Source organism: Pholcus phalangioides, unplaced genomic scaffold (assembly GCF_987345545.1).
Source record: "Pholcus phalangioides strain wild (caught in Gottingen) unplaced genomic scaffold, Ppha-v1.0 ptg000042l_1, whole genome shotgun sequence".
In the NCBI taxonomy this organism is placed as follows: domain Eukaryota; kingdom Metazoa; phylum Arthropoda; class Arachnida; order Araneae; family Pholcidae; genus Pholcus; species Pholcus phalangioides.
The window spans coordinates 12,394,494-12,417,924 of record NW_028301628.1 but is presented as its reverse complement, the minus strand read 5'-3'; the positions used below and the strand labels follow the sequence as shown (position 1 = coordinate 12,417,924).

General features: G+C 37.1%; 1 protein-coding gene across 2 annotated transcripts in view; it reads right to left on the bottom strand.

Annotated features, from left to right (window-relative positions):
- The window catches only part of LOC149064486 (uncharacterized), a 110,169-nt gene that overhangs the window by 32,104 nt on the left and 54,634 nt on the right, over positions 1-23,431 (bottom strand). For both annotated transcript variants that reach the window (XM_089254983.1, XM_089254982.1), the window contains exon 3: positions 5,332-5,420. In XM_089254983.1, coding sequence (XP_089111109.1) covers positions 5,332-5,420 — 89 coding nt within the window. The remainder of the gene's footprint in view (positions 1-5,331; positions 5,421-23,431) is intronic.

The following is a 23,431-nucleotide window of genomic DNA, read 5'->3' as shown; positions in this document are numbered from 1 at the left end:
GCCCACTGACAAACGTTGAAGAATCCCCTTCTCTCCTCTCCTTGTTAGGGACAAAAAAGAAATTCTTGAGCCCCCCAAACTCATCAAGACACCCCTGGAAAAGAGTATCATCGTGACGAACGAAAAAAAATTTATACTAGGTCCCTCTCTTTTTGTCTGTCTCATCAAAAATTATATTTTAGCAGAGTTTACGTACATACACAACAACAGCAACCATTCTAAGTTACTTCTAAAAGAGACTGGGGTCCCCTTGCCTCCCCCCCCCCCGGTCCCTTCAGCTCATTTCCGATCATCTCTCCTCCGTTTTCTTAAGAAAGGCAAAAATAAGAAAAAACAGGAGGAATCATTAATTAAGAAATGAACAAAAACTGTCACATCAATGGAAGCCGCTCGTAATACACACACACAGTCTTTTCCGCCATGTTTGTATTTTATTTCCTTCATCCTTACCTAAACAGGTAAAAAAAAACCATGCATTTCTTCTTTTCATGTGTATATCATGTACAATAAAAAACATGTTTGTGAGGGGGGGGGGGCATTTTTCCCTTCCATTGAATCTCCCCACTTTATACCTTTGTGTACAAATGAAATAGAAACGAAATGAACTTTCACAGAATCAAGGTAAGCAAGCTTCTGGAGCGCCCCCCCCCCCCCGTATCACGTTCAATTTTGCGGCCAACGATAACGCGTACTTATTTTCTAAAAATAAATTTTTTATGTGTGTGTGTATATTGTATGTTTTGCCCTCCCAGCGTGATATTCATTTTCTTTTGATCTCTCCCCTTCAATATAGTGGGGGCCCCATCTTTTATTCTCCCTTTTTTTATTGACGTTTGGGGTTAGATGATAGTGAATGATTATGACGGTGATGCGTTAAAGAGTTTGATTTCCCTTCAAAAAAAAATCATGGCGGCCCCTCTGGTATTAGAAAGGTGGGATAGAGGTGGACTTCGGCCGTGCAACCCGTGCGGCCGTACGGGGCGCCAAATCCGAACAGAAACGGCAAAAAAAAACTTTTGTTGGCTAATGTTCTCTAGGTCATTCTTTTAGGTATTCACGTAATTGCAAACTTTCACTCACCGACCTGATCTCTCGCTCTGTAGGTCACTACACTCTTTTGGTCACTCCTGAACTGGTCTCCTCGTTCTCTAGGCAGAAGCGGATTTATGGTTTTCACGCCTGGGCTATGCAAATTTTGCCGCCGTTCTCCAATTCTACAAATTTTATCGACCAGCCATTCTTAAAATTTTTCGCCTTGGACTATAAGCCCACTAACCCCCTTCCCGTAAATACGCCTCTGCAAGGCAGCCATAAGCCTTCTATTGGTCTTATGGAGTTTTTTCAGCCGCTTAGACCGTTGAAGAAATAATTCCTCTTTTATACGGCCGTTAGAGAATTCTCAAAGCTTCTCAAGCCCCTCGAAAAAACAATTCAGCTTCTGTGGACTTCGAAAAATAATTCAACTTCCACACGGCCTCGGGAGAATTATTTTAAGCTTCTCAATGCCTCTGCAAGGGAGCCATAAGCCTCAAATATTTGAAAAAATTCACGTCCGGGCGTCATTTTTTGGTTCCGTTTACTGCGTTTTCGTTTGAGATATGTGACTCAGGGTCTCGCCAAATTAAACCGCATTTCTCTCGAATCGTCATGGTTCTTATTTATTATTGTCTTTTTTCCTGTATACAATTGTGCATGCAGTGGTTATACGGTAATATACGAATGAACCAAGGGGCAAAAAGGAAAAAAAATGTTTAGCTGTGGGGGCCACTGAGCAAACAGTAAGAAACGACGCAGTGACGTTTTCAGTCACTTAACGAGATGTTCTCTCTTTCGACTTGTCTCTTTATTAGCTCAGGACGATGATGACTGGATATCTTGTCCGTCGTAGACCTCTTTTTTTCTGTGTTTTTATTTTGCTTTTACCTCTCCGTATTACCTTTTTTCCGTGTAATAGTTCGGAGTAAGTAGCGTGCTACACTCTCCAAGTATATCCACAGCCATTTGCTGCTACTCTGCTCTGCCAACCACCCCACTAGAGATCTAGGTAATACTTTCAGTGAGACATGATTTATTGTGAGGTAGCCATGTGTGTGAGGGCTGCTGCTGCTGCATACAGCAGCACAGTGACACCCTATATCTCCGTCTCTGGCTCGTTGCTTTGGTAACTGTAAATATTACCTGGGACTCGATCTGTCGAAACAATAAAAGCCCGAGCAGAGAAGGCTCCACGTCGGGCTCCACTTTTTGTCTGTACCTTTCTCTCTTTATTTTGCCACCTTGCATTTTGCTTCATCCTCTACACCAGGGGTACACAATCTCTGTAGTCCGCGGGATAGATATGTAGCATTTCTGCCGCTCGCTGGATGTGTAGGATGACCTTAATTTTACAGTATATTTCTGTAATATTTTGACCGCCCCCACCTTTTTTTTTTTTTAAATAAAAAAACGTCCCGTTTTCTTCCCTTACTTTCAAGAGGCTTACTGAAATTTTTGAAATTAAGAATTAAGATTATTTTCATGACATAAATTATATTATTACAATTATGACTTTATTGTAGTCATATAAAAACATTTACCTCACATATTTGTCAAACATCTACGTTCATTTGGTAAATAACATTTTTACCCATTGCGACTTGCAGTAACCCTCTGTTTGCCGTCATTCACGATTTTTCAGCAATTTTATCGATAGTTAGCAACTTTACTTGCTTTCGACAATTTTTTTTATGTTAATTGACAACTTTCTTTGCAATTGAATTTTTTTTGGCAGAAATAAGCGATATCCCGTATGGATCCCAATTTCCCGTATTTTTGTGAAGGAAATTTGGTTCATGTCAAGTATATATTTATCGTACTGCGTGTATTTATACTTTTCTACCGGAACACCTTTCTGGGGCCAGATGGAACCGGCCCTTGGCAGCCGCATTTCACCTGCAATCCGGAGATTACCCACCCCTGATAGACCTTTGATAGCGGAGAATGGATGAACAATCTCAATCCTGTGAACCAATCTAAAACGAACATTTTGATACTGATTTTGTTGCTGTTTTTTTCCATTTGTATTTCGACCCTTGAAGCTTCAGATTCAGCTTATTTCCGGACCTTGAAAAAAAAAGTTCAGCTTCGATATGACCCTCACCAGGGTGGTAACTAGACTGGGGAAACTGGGGTACTGCCCCAGAGCCACGACCCGAATGGGGGCCCGCAAAAAATGTACATTTATTTTGCATAATAATAACCTTTTCAGGGATAGGACCTCCAAGAAAAAGTCTGCCCCAGGGCCCCGAGAATGCACACTACGAACCTGACCCTTGCCAGAATTCAGATTCTGAAAGTCAGTTTAGTTCTGAGCCGCTCAAAGACGTAATTAGGCTTTTGCTCTGCCACCGTATAAGTACTTATTCAGCTTCCTCACTGCTCTCGAAACAATTTAAACAAAAAATATTCTAATAATTTCTTTTTAATGTCTCATTTCTACTCGGGCCTTGAAGAAATTTTTGACCATTATCCGACCATTAAAGAAGTGACTGAACTTCGATACGGCCTTTGGAAAATTTTTGACTTTGATGAAGGGCCTGAAAGATTTGTTTGGCTTCTAAATGTGTGTGTGTGTGTGTGTGTGTGTGTGTGTGTGTGTGCGTGAGACACTGGAAAATAATTCAACTTTTATGCAGCCTTTGGTGAATTCTTTCGACTTCTTGAGAGATTAGAGAAATAATTCAGCTTCTATACGGTCTTTGAAGAATTGTTTCGGCTATTCATGTCCTTGAAAAAATAATTCAGTCCCCACAAAAAGCTTTTGGGGAAATCACTCAACTATACGGCCTTCAAAGCAGTAATTACTTTTATAGAACTTAGCATTAATAATATTTTACTCAGGGCCGAAACTAGGGAGGAGAAGGATGGTATGATGCTACGGGCGCTGGATTCCAGAAGTGGGTACCGAATTCTCCCTTCACAACTGATTTTTCTACATTATACGAGGGTACCGAAATGCTTGCTCGACCCTACTGACCAAGTACCTAGTGGTGGCCTAACTTATGATGCCCACAGAATTATTATCTGTGTCAAATATGTCCCGCAAGCCTCAAAATGTTTGTGCACCTATGCCACCCACCCAAAAAAAAAACAAAAAAAAACACACCACATCTTAAACTTAAGAGCACCATGTGCGTGCTCATTGAAACACCAAAGTATTCGATGGGAGATTACAACTCAATCAAGTTGCATTGGCATCATACTGATAGGAGATTATGCACATGTCAGAGTTGCCTCACGGGTGCTCTTGTTCGGATAAGACGGATATAGAAGGTGCTCGCAATTCAAAAAATATGGAAGATCCCTGCCCTGTCTAAATGACAATCCAGCGTTTAATACATGTTTTTCCAAATTTTTTTGTTCCATTGCTTCCTTCTTCAGAGATTTTTTTTCTCTCATGGCCCCCAATTCAAACAAGCCCATAGATTACTATGTTATAACCGTAGCTTCTATCGCCCTCTGGACCATTCCATCGCCCACCGGGGGCGATATTGCCCACTTTGGGAAACACTGCTTTAATAGCTGTTTTTTGTAGAAACATTCCCGTTTTGAATAGCTAAGGAACGGCAAATTTAGAATATCGATATTGGTTTGTATAAGATTTAAAAAAAATTAATGAGTTATTATAGATCTATCATAGGTAATTATAGATCTATCATGATTATTAGTGCTTGGATTTCTATGACTTTGCGTGTTTTTTTTATGATTTTGCATATTTCGCTATTTTTATGCGATAGATAATTTTTTCACGATTTTCAGTAACTTTCAGGCATTTTTTCATAATTTTTAGTAATTTTCAGGCATTTTTCATGATGTTCAGAATTTAAGGCATACAGTATTTTCATATTTTAGTACATTATTTTGCACATTTCAGCAGTGTAATGAAGAGGGATTTTTTTTCCTTCAAGCTCACTCTTCGCTAGCTTAATTTCCCCCCATTAGCAATTTTTAGACGATATTAGCAATAATTGACAATTTTACCAACCTGTAGCATTGTTTTTAACAATAGATATTTCTCGCAACGATTGACGATTTTATTTATGTGCCTTTTATATCATTTTGGACAACGATTGGCGATTTTCAGTAATTTTTGCTGTAGGAAATATGGTCAGCCTATTTATGAAGGCATATTTTTAGGTTCTTTACGCCATATTTCAAGTTTTTAAGGACGTAAATGCGTTTTTTATGGAGCATGTTCTGTCGGTTTTTAGGTCATAAAAATCCTAGCCGTAATGATTAAAATAACATCATGATAAATACGCGATTTTGAATGTAAATGAAGCGATGACTTACTTGAAGTATGAGATCACCTTCCATTAACATCTCGGGGTAAAGCATTTCTCGGGGCTTCAACTCTATGTCCTTTTCCCGTCTGATGACAGCTGCCGAAATATAAAAAAAGCATGATTATTGCATAATTTCCAAAACTGTTGAATTATGATCTTCCATCAAGAATTATGATCTTCCATCATGAATTATGATCTTCCATCATGAATTATGATCTTCCATCATGAATTATGATGAATCCAAAATCATGAATTAATGAATTCATTAAATGAATTTTCTTAATTACTGAAAAATTTAGTTTCGGACCCAAATTTGAGAGCATTTGCAGTTTCGTAAAGAAATATATACTTTGTATTTGTATTGATTTATTAATTAACTATAATTTGGCGAGATATCTTGTCTCCTTTCCTCTTATTTTAGCATTGGCAAACCCAGATAGTATTTTGTAAAGTTGATTTCTCAATGAAACACTTTTCCCCATATCCCTATTTAGTTTGCACCTGATGAAAATCGAAAGAGAGCCTACTTCATTAACCCTTTACGGCGCACTACCCTTTAAAGTTGGAATTGCAACAAAAAAAAGTTGTAGGCTGTCTACCTAGGCCTAAAGGAGTACGCAGGTACAATTTTGTAATCACAAAAAAATATACAAAATTTCTTGTAGATACGAGTATTTTTAATAACGTGATTTGAAATAACGCGTCACACAGCGGAAGATCATGGATTGCTTTGTTTGGTGGTGTCTTCCATGATTGAAAACGAAAGTTCGAAGTAAAAATGGTAAATCTATTTTTATCTATTTATAGTTGAATTTAACGGTTTGAGAAGCTATTCAAGTTGGGTGTTCCATGCAGTGGAACACTGAGGAACAAAGTGTTAAAAAATATATGACATTTTGAAGGGGGTTTAGGGATTTTTCTTTGCCACTCAAAGGGTTGAAGCTATTCCTCGATTTACAAATGCGCGGCCTCGGTTATTATTGGTGGAGAAAATAGATCCAAAATATTCTGCGAAGACACCGGCAATATCAGAATCAGTAGATAAAATATTGTTGTGATACGTCATAAATTGGGTTTTCTTCTTATTTTTTATTTCTCAAAATGACCAAAAATGTTCTTTCGAGTGACGCTTCGACATTTCTTTTATATTAATTGTAGTCATTTTTAATGCTATTTGGCTTCGATTTTGAGTACCGAAATGGCCGATCTGTATCCTGATGTAACAGTACGGAAGTAATTTGGTAACGGAAGTAAGTTACTAAATTGCATCAGTCCGAGGTTGTGAGTGGATCTATGTATCTACCTACCGTGATGAAATGGAAAAGGCATTCACGTATAAACTTGCCGTCGTCGCGTCCATGACACACCATTCCGTAGTGATCATCAGTTCTCCGAATAGGGATTCAGGTAACCTCAGTTCACAGGAGGATTAGCATTTCCATATAATGTTCTCACAAATCTCTAAGGATATTCAGTTCCTCTAGGTTTTCAAGAGTGATTTCCTGCCCTACTCTAAAGAGGTCGCTTAGAAATCTAACACCCTCGGGTAAGGCAATCCCTAGTCTTAAGTCGTATTTTGCATTTACCGGTGTCGAGAGTCAAATGGAGGGATTTTTCCATGTACGGTGACGGAAAAGCATCTTAGTAAAATGGCCTTTAATTAAGATAATCATGGCTTGATGGTAAATTAATGATTACACTATGTAACAAAAAAATATTTTTCCTTGGTTAAAAGTTGTGATTCCTGTGTTAGTTTGGCCTCAAAAATCTTGAAAACGATTATTTCCCCCTTACACTTCGATATTTTTGTGAACTTGTCATTTACCATTGGCTGATTAGGTGACTGGAATATTGAAAATGACAGAAAAAGAACTTTCTGATACGCACTGATAATCATTTTAAAAAACTTTTATAATAAGTCTCGTAGTCTCGTATCTGGACGCTTAACAGAATTTAAATTAAGAAAATGATGGGGGGGGGGGGGGAGGATAGTGTTTCTAGCTTTATTCCCATATATACTTCATCTTCATGTTTTAGCTGAAAAGCAAAGTTTAAAACATGAAATTGTTATTTTTGCCGTTTTTAATAGTAAATCATTTGGAAATAAGGCTGGTTACACACGGAACAAAAATCGTCTTACACAGTGTCATCTATCGTGTACAAATGAAGATCAATGTACGAACAAGGTTATATATGATCAATCCAGTAAAAATTGTGTCAAAGTAATTTGTTGGTTCTCAAAAAAATAAGACGATGACGAGAAATAGCCTCGTCATCTTTTCTGTTGCCGGATCACATCAACGCCAAACGAATTTTCGTCCAAAAAACTGATGTTACAAATGGGTGCTCGGTAATGAATTGTTGAGCTAATATGTCATACGATCTTTTGTTTTGCCTTGGCACAGTGCATGCCGTAGCGATACATAGCATATAAAAAGAATAACTAACTTTTTATTATTATTTTTTTTCCTTTATCCGGGGCTTATATCAAATGCCCACGAGCTGTCAACAGCATGATCTTTGGCGCTCTGACAAGTTTCACCGCTTTAGGGCGTCAGGTATTACCACCCGGAATGGCTCACGCGAGGAGGTAGGCCTCTATCACACTCTATCTTTTAACATTGTGGGGGCCCTTATTATATAACGCTCGTTATCTCGGATGAAGGGTGGGCCTACTCGATACTGGCAGAAACTGTCTATTTAACGTCAAATCTGGGAGGCCCGGGCTGTGTGAAACAGTAGAAGCTCTATCACCTTTCTCTCTACTTGTTTTTTTTCCCTTCTACACATACTTGGTGTTTAGTTATTCAGATTATAACTATGGTTTAGTTGATGGGGAAACTTCTCAGTTCTCACAGATATCAAACGAATTTCTATCTCTCGTACTTACATACCAGATTACATTGAGCATCTAAGATTCACGTGTAAAATTATTAGGTTGCTTCGATTGAAATGTTCATCAAGTTAATTAATGATTTTTATTTAATAGACACTATCTTTAAGTAAATTGAAACTCACTTGAAGAGCTTATTTTCAAAAGGGAACATTTCCACATTCACTAAGTTTACAGCAGAAATAAAAAACGTATCCCTCCGTAATTTACAGTTTTACAAAAGTCGAAATAGTCCAGCAGATAGCATGTGTAGGAGTATTAGAAGAATATTTAAACACTACGTTGAAGAAAGAAATGTGAAAACTGAATTTAAAAGAAATGGAAATATTTTCTTTCTGAAAATAAGCTGCTGAGCAAGAATTTGAATTAACCAATAGAATTTTTTAAACATGGACCTATTTACTCTGAATAGCGGTGCAATTTGAATCGTTGGAATCCATAGCAGAAGCTACAATGAAAAGACCCCGATATTGGATAACCACTGTTTAATCACCATCTCTTACTCAAAAAAAATGACCAAATAATACTGCAACTAGGATTATAGATTTGAGAATTCTCATTGACGAGTAGCTTAGACTTACTGAACATTGTTCTGCAGTTGGTCGAAAAATTGAATAGAATGCTCGGTTTAATTCTTAGAAATGTCTGTTGGCATTCTCCTAAAAAAGTGGTTCTCAAATTTGTGTCCTCGCGGGGGTTCTCTTGCCTAAATTCATGGTTCCTCTGTGGCTCCCTAGCATAGTTTGTGGTAGATATTTTCCCATATAAAAGAATCACTTCAAAGCATAAATAGGCACAGAAATCAATATCTCTAGCTCGCCGTGACGCACACTTTGAGTAACACGTTTCTAAAGTAATCCTTCCACTTTTCTGGGGCTCAATTCATCCTGGACTGGAGTATTTGTAAGGTTTTGGAGACCGTACTTGCAAAGGGACATTGACTTGGTTGAGGGAGTGTAGAGAAGACCAATACGTGCTCTTGTTGGCACACAAAGCTAGATCTATGAAGATAAACTTGATATCTTGAATATGTTTACATTGGATGAATTTAGGTATGGAAGGGGAATATATGATAGAAGTGTTTAAAATTTTCAACAAGATGGATATGATGGACCATGAGAAATTAATATACCGTCAATCAACTGGTAAGGCAAAATTCAATGTTGTGGTGTCGTAGGGAATTTTTCTCAAACAGGACTGTGAATAAATGATTGTGAATAGCTTACCCTCGGGAGTCATGAATTCTACCACAATTGGCACGTTTAAAAAAGAAATAATGCTTTTAATGGGATGGATCGAGAGAAGCTATCCATACTCACATGACACAGCCATAATTTTTTTTATGGGCAGTGTATTACATTTTATCATAATTATTTGTTTGTTTGTGATAATTGATCTTTTATTGTGTTGCTGTATATTTAGATATATTTAACATCCATATTTTTTATGGGCATCTTTTTCAACCACTTCGCTAGACATTTTGCCTGTTGTGGCTTTTGCGTTTGTATTAGTGCGAAAAATCATTCAATTCATTTTTACAAAATGAGGTTTGAGGTCGTAAGCCACATCAGAGAACTCCAAGGGTATTTTGCCCGCGGACCATGGGTCGAGTACGCATGTAATACAACATACCAATAGTCTCAGGGAGTCATGAAAATATTTCACGACACAAGTTAATCATTCCTTCTATATTACATCGGTTATTCAAACGGTTACAAGAACGCAAATTGAAGCTAGATGTGCAAAAATTTGAATTGAACTTCAACGACGGCAATGCCTAGTAAAAATTGTAGGAACGACTGTGTGTGTTAACGTACAACGTTTCAAAAAATATTTATTTCGAGCCAATTCAATAGTAAGAGAATGAAAAACAAATCCTTGATGCGCACAGTTTACAGTTTTTTCAAAGCAATTTTAAGCTCTTAAAATTTCTCATTTTGGTTCTTCTCCCTGAAACACAATATATTCCCTCATTTTTTTTTTACCCCTTTTAATCAAAGAACAACAGTCGTAACGCTACAAAACGAGATAAAATACGAAAAAAAACCCCTCCTGAAGTCATTCTCACCGATCGCGTTCCTCACCCGTACCATACAAAACCTCTCTTAAAAGTACATACATACAAGAGAATGATTACTCCATGTAACATACGAAATACATACAGATAGTTCGTTTAAGGGGAAGAGAAAACGAATAATAAAAAAAGGTGTATGGGAAAACGCGGGTAAAAATCACAACGGACCATATTTTTAAATCGAATTGTTCTTTCCTAAGTTTCATTAGCAAAGTAATTTCCCCTACTTTTCCCCCTTCTTTGGGATTTTTTTCCTTAAAAAAATAGGGGAAAAAGAGGGAATCTTAAACTGGAATTCGGAATAATAAGTTAAAAAAAAAATATATATATATATATATATATATATATATATTAGGGAAAATCCTCTTCCACATCCCATTTTTCGGAAATTTTTCCCTTTTTGAAAAATCTGCAAATGGGATAAACGTTTTTAATGAAACAGGTAATGGACTTTTATTTTGTATTTTTTCTTCTACACTGAGCCCCCCTTTAACTTATATATATATATATATATATATAGGGATAATTTTTTTTTACTCGTTTTCTTTATATTCTACCATTAATAATTTCGTTTCGTTTTATTTTTTTAAGGAATAAGTAGAAAAGAATTTTTCTATTTTTCTTGATTTGCTCTATATATGAGTTCTCTCTGCTCCTCTCCCCATACACTCACTTTCTCTTAGCTCTGAAAATTGCCTATTTTTCATTAAAATTAAGGGACTGCTTAGAAAAAAATTACAAAAATGTAAGGTGCGTATTCTCTTTTGCACGAAACGATTCAGAAAGGATAAGGGATAAGGTAAGATAAAAAAACGTCTTGTCGAAAATATAGTTCGACGAATGTAATAAGAGAGTGAAAAAAAAACGAATCGTTAGCGGGAATCTTATTAGAAATAAATGAATTTACCGGTTTCTTTAATTAAAAATTATTTTATGGTTCTTTAGGATAATTAGTTTCTGTTTCGTTAATTGGTAAAGATTTCTTTCTCTGTGCTAAAAATTTTATTCTCACGATATTTTTTTCTTTTGTCTCTTGTTCGTTTTTGAGGTATTCTCATTCCATTTACGATTTTTTTTTCTTCTTTTTTCTCATTTATTGCTACGATAAGAAATATGAAGATTATTGAGTAAAAAAAAATCGTAATTTGGAAATCGTTTACGACTAAACAAGTGAATGTCACGATTCCGTCTTATAAAGGATTAAAATTGATAAAACTGGTAGAAGAGGTTCACGTAATAATTTAATGTCAGGATGATGAAGATGATCTGATTCTTTGGATGTGATGTTTCATTTTTGGTGCATAGTACAGTCGAATTCGGTTAATTCGAAGCCCCCAAAGTCATTGAAAAAAGATTCGGATTATCCAATTAATCTATCCTGGATCGGTAAAATGATTATAACTCGCAATTGAATCTTCAACCTTCACATAGGATATAATACAGCAATATATTATCAATTATTAAAATTTTATTGTCAGTTACGACATTGTTTCCTAAATATAAATAATTTATAATCATAATAATTGATTTAGTCTGCTGTTCTGGAATCAACGTCACTGCAAAATTTCTTGACCATGTTTGAAGCCTGATTTACGGAAACAGTTCATGATCATCCGTTACGAAACTGTTTTTAAAATTTTGCTTATCATTCTTATGTTATCAAGGAAATATACTTTCACTAACGTATTACAAAATCTGAACTTTCCGATACTTTCAGTACTCTTAATGACGACAAAAGATTCAGATTTTGAATGTTACACCTTGATTCATAGGTTGAAAAGCATACTCGGTATCCAGTGGTACGCAGTCCCGATGTGCACTCCAGCTGAACAATGTTAAAATGGGTATTAAATTATCAAAAAAGGGGGGGGGGGTGAGAGAGAAAAATAGAGGAAAAACAGAATTTTCTAACTGTGGTCTTTAAAAATTTGTTGTTCGACAACTTGATAGAAAAAAAGCTTTCTAGCTTTTTTGTAGAATTGTTCCAAATTTTCAGCCATCAACGAGGTGGTCTAAGATCGATCTTATTTATAATTAGCTATAATATCCTTCGCTGCCCGGGTTTTCTTCAATGAGGCTTTTTCGATCATGTGATATCTCCCTCTTTCTTTAAGGGACATACAAACCGTGTATAAGTTAACCAATATGGCGACTTCCTGCGCTTCTCATGAAAGAAACAAATCTAGATTTCAAGAAACGTAGAATTGAATATATATTTTTTTGCTTTTTTAACGGCGCTAAGTATTTCGATTCTCCCCCCCCCCCCCTTTTTAACTTCAAGTTATCCATCTGCCTATTTCAGCTTCCAAAAATGCTTAGTTAAAGCTGTGGAATTTCTTCGATGCACTTTATGGGCCCATAATTCATTTTATAACAACCTAAACTTTATGAATTTATACAGTTGAATATTAAAAGACACAATACAGACACATTTTCATTTTCGAGCTTGAGAAGATGTACATAAAAAGTTGAAATCAATGTTATTGCATGCATATCCAACTCAAAAGTAGGTCCGGCTAATTACTTCATGTTTAATCTCCTGGGCTTCGTATACCTCTAAGCGAACTCAATATTTCAAAAATCGAGAATTCAATACAATTTTTAAAATTATTGATGTGACAGAAAACCTCACCGAATTTCCGCATTTCTACAGTAAAATCGGCAATTTGAACACTGATTTCTATGGGGATCATCCTTTGCCTTTCCCTCAGTGATGCTGATAATGATTCTGACATCTCATCAAATGACATCATCATCATTCTGACATCATTCAAAAAGCTCTCATTACTGGGAGTATTGAAAATGTGACAAACCATTATAAAGGCATATACACGTCTGAAACGCATTGCTAGGGAACCACGGTAACCAAAGTAAACGTTCCGAAAGTAATTGTTGATCCCCAAAAACCATTGTTGCCCGGCAGTTTTTTTGCTCGTTCGGGGCATTTGCCCGGCTCTGAAAAAAATTTTAAAGTAGCCTATCGTTCAAGTCGGGTCCCATTTGGTACATATGCAAAATTTGGCGACGATTGATCTAAAATTGTAGACACACACACAGAGAGAGAGAGAGAGAGTTCAATTTTATATACACTGAAGAGCCAAAAAAACTGGTAAACCTGCCTAATATAGTGAAGGGCCCCCGCGAGCTGTCGATCTACGCAGATATAGCAGTATGACTTGTTGGCCTTTAGGAAATTTCTTTTGGCCCGTTTAATGTTAGAAAATTTGTAGAACTCCGTCTAAGCAGTGCCAATTTTTTTCTGTTCTCTAGAATTTTTTCTCTGAAGAACTTCACCTCTATTTGAATGTCTTGATTCTCCTGATGGCTGGTTTTCCGAGAAATGGTAGTAGAGGTTTCGCTGCTCGTTTTTAGATCTCTTAGATCGGAAAGGACGTTAATTAACCATCGTAATAATTTATAAACCAAATAAACTGATCAATGTGTTGAGCCTTCGTTTCGTGGTATTTTAATATTAAAAAAATATCAATTAATGCTCAAAGATCTCGGCTTTTTATGCTGAGGTAAAAATGAAAGATGATTAACATACATCTTTTGTTTTTGCTCTTGGCTTCGTTCCGTAAACGAATTAGGCATCAATCGAATTCATGTTGGCAGCGATATCATTTCTCGATAAAAGCAAAATATACCATGAATTTCATTATCAATTTTTTTTTTCAGTGGTGGTGATGATGATGATCACCAATCGCTCTAAACCACGCAAAAGGGCTCATCTTCGATGTTTGAGGCCCCCTCACCAACCATTTGTGAAACCATTTGCGTTTCACGGGATTAAGAGAAAATAAGAGATACATAGAGATAAAGAGAGAGAGCGCATCATCCCAAGAGCTGATGAGATCATTTCTAGTTGCGAACAAAAGAGCTTAATCGTTGCCTCTCTCTTTTAAATATATAATAATGGAAGGGGAAAAAAACATTGTATATATCGAAATAAACTCTCTCTTAACTACCATTCGAGATCATTAGAAAATATAAAAGAATCCTTTTCTTATAAGGTTAAGAAGAAGATGATGAACCAATTAATGGGAGGCTCTACTTTTGTTTCAAGTACGAGAGAGAGAGAGATCATTCTTAGTTGGTAGATCGCGTGGTAGATCCATATCTTTCGAGATCTGCTGATGGACATTAGCCATGCCATAGCTTTCTTTCATTCATCCATCCATTTTTCGAACAACCATCGTGCAATGAATAAAATCCTTATCGTAAAAGCTTCCTTCTCATCAGTTTTGTCTTAATTTACAAGATTCTCCTTTGTGTGTGTTACATATAAACACACCGAAAATGAAGATACTTTATGGTGCTGCTTTTAACATTCACTAATGATGTATTTAATAGAGTTTTATTTTCTCTCACGTTTCTGGTTCTGGCTGTCGGTACTTGAAGGCATTATAGCAGTGTTTCTCAAAGTGTGTGCCGTGGCTCCAAGGGTCATCTCCGTGAGCTGTCGATATTAATGTTTGATATGTGCTTATTCAGTGGTTCGTTTCGATATTCCGAGGTACCGTATACGAAAGATGGAAAGGTAACCACGAGTAGCAAAAGTTTGAGAACCACTGCATTGTAGCCTTAACGGAAGCGGTAAAATTAGAGGATTCACTATATAGACCGTGCCACCTAAGTGTACGGACATAGTGCACGCTGGTTTCCGATTCTTCAAGTCGGCTCCGTTGCTGATTGGTTTGAATTTCAGGTTTTTTCAACCAATCGTAACGAGGTTTATTCACCATGAAAGAATGGTGCCTTTCGCAGTTTTGTTCATAACCAATAAACGGGTAAACATAAAATTTTAACAGCAAAAATATGCCTTTTAAAAAATATTGAAAATAACTATAACACAGTACAGCAGTGTTCGCCAATACGCCATCTAGATGGATGGTTCACGCAGCGAAATCCGAGTTTACTCCTGCAAATTTCATTGTATTTTTGAAAAATTCACAGTACATTGCAAGTTTGAAAGCCTATGAAAACGTAGAAATTCACAGATTTATGAAATTTTCTCTTCACGCGAACGAGTGGCATAAGTAGGGAATAGTTTTTTATTCGAAATTAAACACTCTATAAAATGCGCATTATGACTTTCCAATAGCTTGAAAAGAGTGAAAATACTCCTTCAGATTTTAGGTTTTGCTTTTAATAGAGTTATTTCTCTGTTTTTTCGTTTTTTTTTAATGTCCTTTTTATAAAACTATCCCTTAAAATTTCAAAGAAGAGTGAAATTACTCTTCAGTTATTTTATCGAACAACATTGCAGTATTATGTAACACGTAAGAAGCATCATCGAACTCTGGAGCTCTTACTTCCACGTATCATATAAAAACCCTGCTGTTATAAACTTTTGGTTAAAGTTGGTTAATTGATGTGCCGCACAAAAAAAAGAAAGATATGGTGTGATATTACTAAATATTTTATAAGCATTAATATTAGTTTAGTTATCAAGTTTGTTTCGAAATTTTAACAATTGTTATTTGTGTGTTGTAAAACAACGTTAGTAATGCACAATGCCCCCTCAGCTTTCTGTAATTCTAATCGGAAAAAAAATTGAATTGATTTGTTTCGATTACAATTTCAAAAAAGGGGATTAATTTTCTTTACTAACGTTATTTTACTACATACAAATAAGAACTGTTAAAATTTTGAAGCAAACTTGATAATTAAACTAATATTATTGTTTATAAAATACCTAGCAATATCACGCCATATTTCTTTTGTGCGGCACATCAATTAATTACCGGTCACCCAACTTTAATCAAAAGTTTATAACAGCTGGGTTTTATATGATACGTGGAAGTAAGAGCTCCAGAGTTCGATGATGCTTCTTACGTATTACATAATACTGCAATGTTGTCCGATAAAATAATTTTGAAGAGCAATTTCACTCCTCTCTAAAACTTTAACGGGTAGTTTTGCACAAAAAAGACATTCTTTTAAAGAAAAACAGTAAGACTAACTCATCAATGAAATTTGGAGTACAATAGAGTTTTGACGCGGAAATCACGCATCTATACTAATACAAATACGAGGCCAATAGGCAAAATGCCCAACGAGGTGACTGAAAAAGAGATGCCCATAACAAATATGATCGTCATATATTTCTAAAATACAGCAACCCCCAATTAAAAATAGTTACAAAAACGAAAAACAATATACATACATGATAAAAGATACGTAATTAAATGCGTATTGGCGAACATATTGAAATAAAATATGTTTTTAAAGCTACCGTGTTCAAATTTTCTTTTTGAGAGGGGATAAGAAAGAGTATATATTGAATGTTGAGAATTTTTCTACTTTTACGTGACATTCGACATTATTCTTGAGTGTAAATTCTTTTTTCTTTTTTTTACTGTATTCAAAAGAAATGCATAAAAGAAAAAAAATTCTCGTAATAATCATTCAGAATTCCCTTTATAAGCAGAACCCAGAACACCGAGGGAAAAAATTATTCGGCTAATTAAGTTGGCTCATCTGCTCATGATCTCATGCTCTCGGAGGAAGCTTCTCCCGATGGCGGATAAACCGTTTGGTGGACTCGCATCTTGAGATCTGCAGAGATTCTACGCCATTCCATAGAGTTGCAAACCCAGAAATTCACTCCTCTCTCAATAAGACCAGCCACTCAATACCAGTTATTCGTTCGGTAAAGGACCTCTGTAGCTTTTCGGCGAGCTTAATATTCTTTATTTTGTAGGGGGGGGGGGGGACTCTATACTTGTGAATAAAACTCCAGAGTTGGGCGAACGCACACGCAGAAAACACATGACAACGTATGCGCATCACATTTGCTGTATGCCGTACATAACACGTAAGAAATTATATTAGCATTGCAAACTATACCATGATAAGGTTTAATAAAATCCAGGATGTGGCTCACTCTGCAATACCTAAATCCACGCATATATCTAATTGCCGCAACGTTTGATTGCCTAGCTGATAATATTCAGGAACGGTGCGTCTGCCAAAATGCATTAATCCGCTTTTTGTTATTGAAATAATGAGTTTATACTGAGGTATGCACAATATTGCAACTTCACTGGGAAAGTTGTTGGCATGCAATCTTTAGGCCCTAGTATTTTTTACTGGAGAGAATAACTTCTCGCCATCAGAGCGAATTGCAATAGAGGGATGGGGGGGACACTGCCTGAGTGATATCCTAAGTGTACAAAGTAAATAAGATCAGGCCAAAACCGATCTCTGGACGACTCCACTTGGCACCCGGCATTCTCTGGATACGGCGCTCGATAAGCGAACCTAATGAATCCTCTCTGATAGCGGTGCCTGCAGTAAACCTTCATTAAATCACTTCATCATGATTCATTCAATGTTGAGACAATTACATGTATTTAATCACATTCAAATTGCATTCGAGAATAATCAGATAAGATTGGTTCGAGCTCCATTCATCTTCTGTACGCAAGTTGCAAATTTACCAACGCAGAAGGATATTCCAAGTGAGCACGGTACCTTATACAATAAGCAATCACGTTTCCAGCTTCAACTCCCCCCCCCCCCCCAACCAAATTACTCGTATCTCTCTCTCTCACCCCTTTATCCCTCTTTCCCCTATAAAAAAGAAAAGATTATAAATTTTGTGTTTTTATTCCTTTTTTAGTGGTTCATTTGGCTCACACAACGCATTTTCAACCCCGATCACGTCCATCAGTAGACGTGGAGGGAGTGTGGGTTGGGTTTTGTGAATATCCGATGACCAGTGGTTTATGAGCAATGTCCGTTCCTGCCGCTGTGACAGGTTTTTTGTCACATGGCCATTACTCAGCCCCAGCTCTGTGGGCCTCTAGCAATTAAGGGCCTCCAAATTGGCACTTTTCGGATATGTTTGATACGAGGCAATATTACAACAATGGCAGCGTAAAAAAAAAAAGATGGCAGACTATAACACACCGAGACTACGTGATGCGAGCCACTAAATACAGGTAAAGAGACCTTGTGGGAAGGAAAAAGAGGAATTTCAGATACTGAGTTTTACTTTTGAATAATGACTGAACTCACGTTCAGTGTAAGAATAATAATAATAATGATAATAAGCCTTACAGTGTGGCTTACTTCCGTATTTCCATTTAAGCCACCCCTGTGTCCCATTTTGCCGTCATTTTTGTTGCTTTCCTAATTCGTTTTCTCTGTCAAGTGAAACGTGTCATTGAAACGAGACACTGTTAATGTCACATCTCTAAGGGATGAAATCCAAGTCTTTGTTGTGAAAGAGGAATAATAATGGAACAATGGGGGGAGTTTTTAATGCTTATATTAATGTCGTAGATAATAGGCATTACCGTGAGATTGTGATTTTTTTTGTTTCAAAAAAGAAATGGTATTTTCCATTACATTTCACATGATTCTACAATTTTTTAGGTATCACGGTTCCATGTCTTGGAAAAGGTTCCTTGGCTAAGAGTTTTTTGGTGAGCCTCTTTTCTACTTGCAGCCACCTCGGGATGCATTTTGCCTGTTGTGGCGTTGTATTTGTATTTATTAAATTCAAATTCATTTTTGAAAAAATTAATAACAGAAAATAAAATACAGTCAAATCTTAATATTCGTCGTCAAGGGGCCGAAGCCTGCATAGAGCGACCAATCGGAAAGACGGACGAAAAGATAAAAATTAATCCAAAAGTAGTAAAAAACATCTTTGGATAATTTTCCATAAATTTTTTTAACAATTAGATACATGTTTATGGCAGGAGCATTTTATGAAAAAAAATTTTATATGAGACAACCACAGGCATATCGATAATGGGGTAGACTGGCTTCCAATTATTAATTAATAACTTGGAATTAATATAAATAATTTGGAAATTGATTCCCATTATTCCAGTTATTTAATTTAATTTTATTTGAAAATATAAATCAATATCGTCTATTGTTATTAGAAATTCACACAGTGATTTTTTTAAATGATGTAAACGGATAAATTCTGTATTATCAAAGGTAATGCATTAAGTACTTTGGGAGCTAGATAATTTTAAAAAAAAATGTTTGCGAAAAATTTCTTTTCTAAATGAGGATACACAATAAATTTTATTTGGTCATGTCATTGATATTGGCTCTCTTTGTGTGCATATTGATTAACCTCTTCTCATTATATTCTATGTTGGTGTTGCTAGTTTCTTTGAATCACACACAAAAGTGTAATGCGATGAGCTTCTTTACAGGGGCGAACTAACCGAATTTTTACTAATCAATCAGGCCTACTTATGAGAGGCCTATGGATGAGAAAACAATTAGCTGATCGTGTAGAGAAAGATGTCCCCCTCCACTTGTTAATACAAGATTCCCCGAATGACTGCTTATATTTGGAGACGATGATTTTAGGAAGTAAATTCATCTCTGCCTCCACGGGGACTGGAACAGCACCTCCTAGTAATAGAAGGCCTCCGCACAGGTTGCCAAGTTCATCTGAACGTCATGAGAGTAGCCTGGTAAGACCACCTAGCAAGTTTGCCACATCTCGAACCACAGCATCCTATTTCGTTTCCTCTTATTTTGGCGTAGAATCTTCCGGATTGGTTCGCAAGTGATTGGATGTGGAGCATAGAAATCGCCAACTCTGTGCCCGATCACTTCTTTTCCGCATAACGATGATACTAGCACGTGCAGCGGATTTTTTTTCCTCTGAATATTCTGAGTGAGGATGGGCTACTTGCGTGACGTCGCGAACAGCGTGCAGAGGCCTATCTCTAGGAGGTGCTGACTGGAACCACGGTCTCTCTTTTGAGTCAATACGAGTTGAGTCCATACGTTGAGTGCACGGGGTCGAGTCCCCGTGAAGGCAGAGATGAATTTCCACCCTAAAATCATCATCTCCAAATATAACCAGTTTTTCGAGAAATCTTGAATTAGCTTATTTTATTTATTAGCATTATACACTGGATATGTTCCTGCAAAGGAGCTCCGTAGCCATCAATTAACCTCTTTACGATCACGGGCGTAATATCACGTCCAAACTTCAGTGGAATAACTTCAAACAAGTTCTCTGAGCTTTCTTTCCTCTCTCTTCACCATCGTGAGGCTTTATAGTAACCCTATTATCCACGGAAGATTTTTGTTTCCGCACATATAATGTACCTTTCTACTATATACATGTAAGAGCGAAAGAGAACACGTAGGGTGAAGGTGAAAAGAAGACTAAAAAACTCAAACTCTTATCTATATTATCTATTATATACCTTTTCCTTTTATTTTTTTATTTCCTTCCCCCTTCGTTTTTTAACGCGCGGTTTGGTCCCTTTCACACGCAACGATTTTGATCGTCCGAGAAAAGTGCCGGCAGCCATTTTGTCGTGGGTGGGGAGCAGTCAAGTGAAGAAAGAATAGGGTCCTTTCACAAAGCACGACAGAGTCGTCCGATGGCACTGATGCCATCGTCCCAACGACTGACCATGGACGTCGCCGTGTTGTTCGTCGAGTACGTGACTCAGTTTCTGCATTCACACGCCACGACTTTTGCACTATGCCTGTGTTCCATAGTACTCTAGTTTTCTTCCGAGATCAAATTGCACGTAAAAAGAAAATGAATGAACATATCGATGTGGAATTCATGATTTCTCTGATAGAAGTTATAGACCAGTGCTATGGGATAAATCCCTATAAGACTGAAATGCCACAAGAAAGGCATGGAAAGAAGTTTGTGCGGAACTAAAAGAGGCTTTTAATACCATAGGAAAGGGGTCTTCAACGCATGGCCCGCGGGCCACGTTTGGCCCTTCGAGTCATTAATGTGGCCCTCCGATCATTTTCAGAGAATGGTTGAAACATTGAAAAACGGTTAATTTTACAATTAATGAAAGAAATAAATTCCGAATTGATGGAAGAAATATTTTCAGAATTAATGCAAGAAATAATTCTAGAATAAATGAAAAAATAATTGTAAAAAATAAATGGAAAAAAATGATTCTATAACAAATGAAAGAAATAATTCTGGAACAAATTGATGAAAATTCAGAGCTACAGAGAAAAAAATAATTTCAGAAATAGTGAGGAAAACAACTTACAAATCAATGAAATAGTTTCGTAATTTCTGATAGAAATTATTTCACAATCAATAAAAAAGTAATTGAATAGTTATCTATTCTATAATATAAAATCACAAACAAACTCGAAAAGGGCCTGTTGCTAAGCAACCGAGTGACGGAAGTGGGTGAAATTTTTGAGTGACGGAAATCTGTTACGGAAGTCGGTTTCGATTCATATATTGATATTCACATTCATATATCGTACAGTCATATTCATATATCGATATGATATCATATATCATATATCGATATTGGGTCGATATTCACATATCGGGACCCATTTGACCCATCGGGACCATGTTATGTGCATGTACCAAGAGGCTCCTACATCCTACAGCAGAGCCCTTAGGCTGGAATTTAGATTTCGAGCCCCCAAACCAGCTTTTCAGGGGCCCCTCTGTGATTAATTTATAGTGTGAAAAATCAAAAAGTGATAAGAATCGTTGTGGCCCCTGTCAGCCCTTCCTTTGTGGGGGGGGGGGGAGGTCCATGCCGAGAGGTATATATATGTATAATATACACACACAACAGCAGTGCTCCCAACACAGGGTCGGGGTACCCGGGGAAGATTTCACGTATAAGTAAAAAGTTTTCATTTCCAGGGGCCCTTGATGGATCTCATTGTTTTCTTGCTGCTTTAACGTTGAAAAATTTCGATAGCGGAAGCAAAATATATATCCAGTCTGGGGCCCCACCAAAAGTATGCGAATTGGTGTCCCGGGTAATTGGTTGGGGGGTCCTGGATTTTATTCGTTGGTAAAACGAATACAAATAAAAATTTTTCATGGTACTCGCTCCGTGGGATGACCGACAAGCTTCCAAGTCGGGGGCCCCATGTTTACAGGTTTCATTTTGGGGCCCTGGACGAATCTCATTCTTTTCTGTTGTAGAATTCGCAACAGCGGAAGCCCGAGATAAAGCCAGTCTGGGGCCCCACCAAAAGTATGCGAATTGGTGTCCCGGGTAATTGTTTGGGGGCCCTGGATTTTATTCGTTGGTAAAACGAATACAAATGAAAATTTTTCATGGCACTCGCACCGGGGGATGACCAACAAGCTTCCAAGTCGGGGGGCCCCATGTTTACAGGTTTGATTTTGGGGGCCCTGGATGAATCTCATTCTTTTCTGTTGTAGAATTTGCCACAGCCGAAACCCGAGATATAGCCAGTCTGGGGCCCCACTAAAAATCTGCGTATTGTGTCCCCGCTACTGGATGTGGGGCCCTGGATTTTATTCGTTGTAAAATTGGTAAAAATGTAAAATTCTCACAGGGGGGTGTCCGACAAGCTTGCAGGTCAGGGCTCCATGGAAATGTTGGCAGGTTGTAATTCGGTGCCCCTGAATGTATCTCATTGATTTTTGTGGTTTAACATTGTAAAATTTGCAACGCATCGGTAGCCCAAGATATATCCAGTGTGGGGCCCCACTGAAATTCAGCGAATTGAATCTGGGGACCCCCATGGGGAAGTTTTCTGGGGATACTTGATGAATCTCATTTGTTTTTTGTTGCTTTATTATTATTTTCATTAAAATTCGCTTCTTCAGTAGGCTGGTGCTTTCACACGTCCCTTTCCCCTTTTCCATAGCACGCTGATGAAGTGGGACGAAATAAACAAGATATGTCCGGGAGAGAAGTGGGGGGGGGGGGGGTTGGCCGCCAAAGGCGGCAGGGGGGCAGAGCCCCCCTAGTTGAAAAATAAAATAATTTCGGAATTACCGAAATAAGTAATTAAAGAATCATTCAAGTGATTTCAGATTAAAATTTATCTCAAAATTAATTAATTTGATTAGTAACTAATCAACTAGTTTCAGAACTAATCAAAATTAACAAATTAATTAAAGAAATAATTTCACAGAATTACTAAAAGGCTTCAATTATTTTTCTCTCTAATTGACTCGGGGACTCCCTAATAGACTTTCCTTCTGTTATAAGATTTCACTAAATTACATCAGTTGGTTGCGCGCGGGCTTTGTGGGAAGTTTCAATTTGGCCCGCCGTGTCTGAAAGATTGAAGACCCCCTGTTATAGATCAGATTCAAAATAAAATTAGTAAGTAATTTCCAATTTTAAACGTGTTATACTGAATATTCTTTTC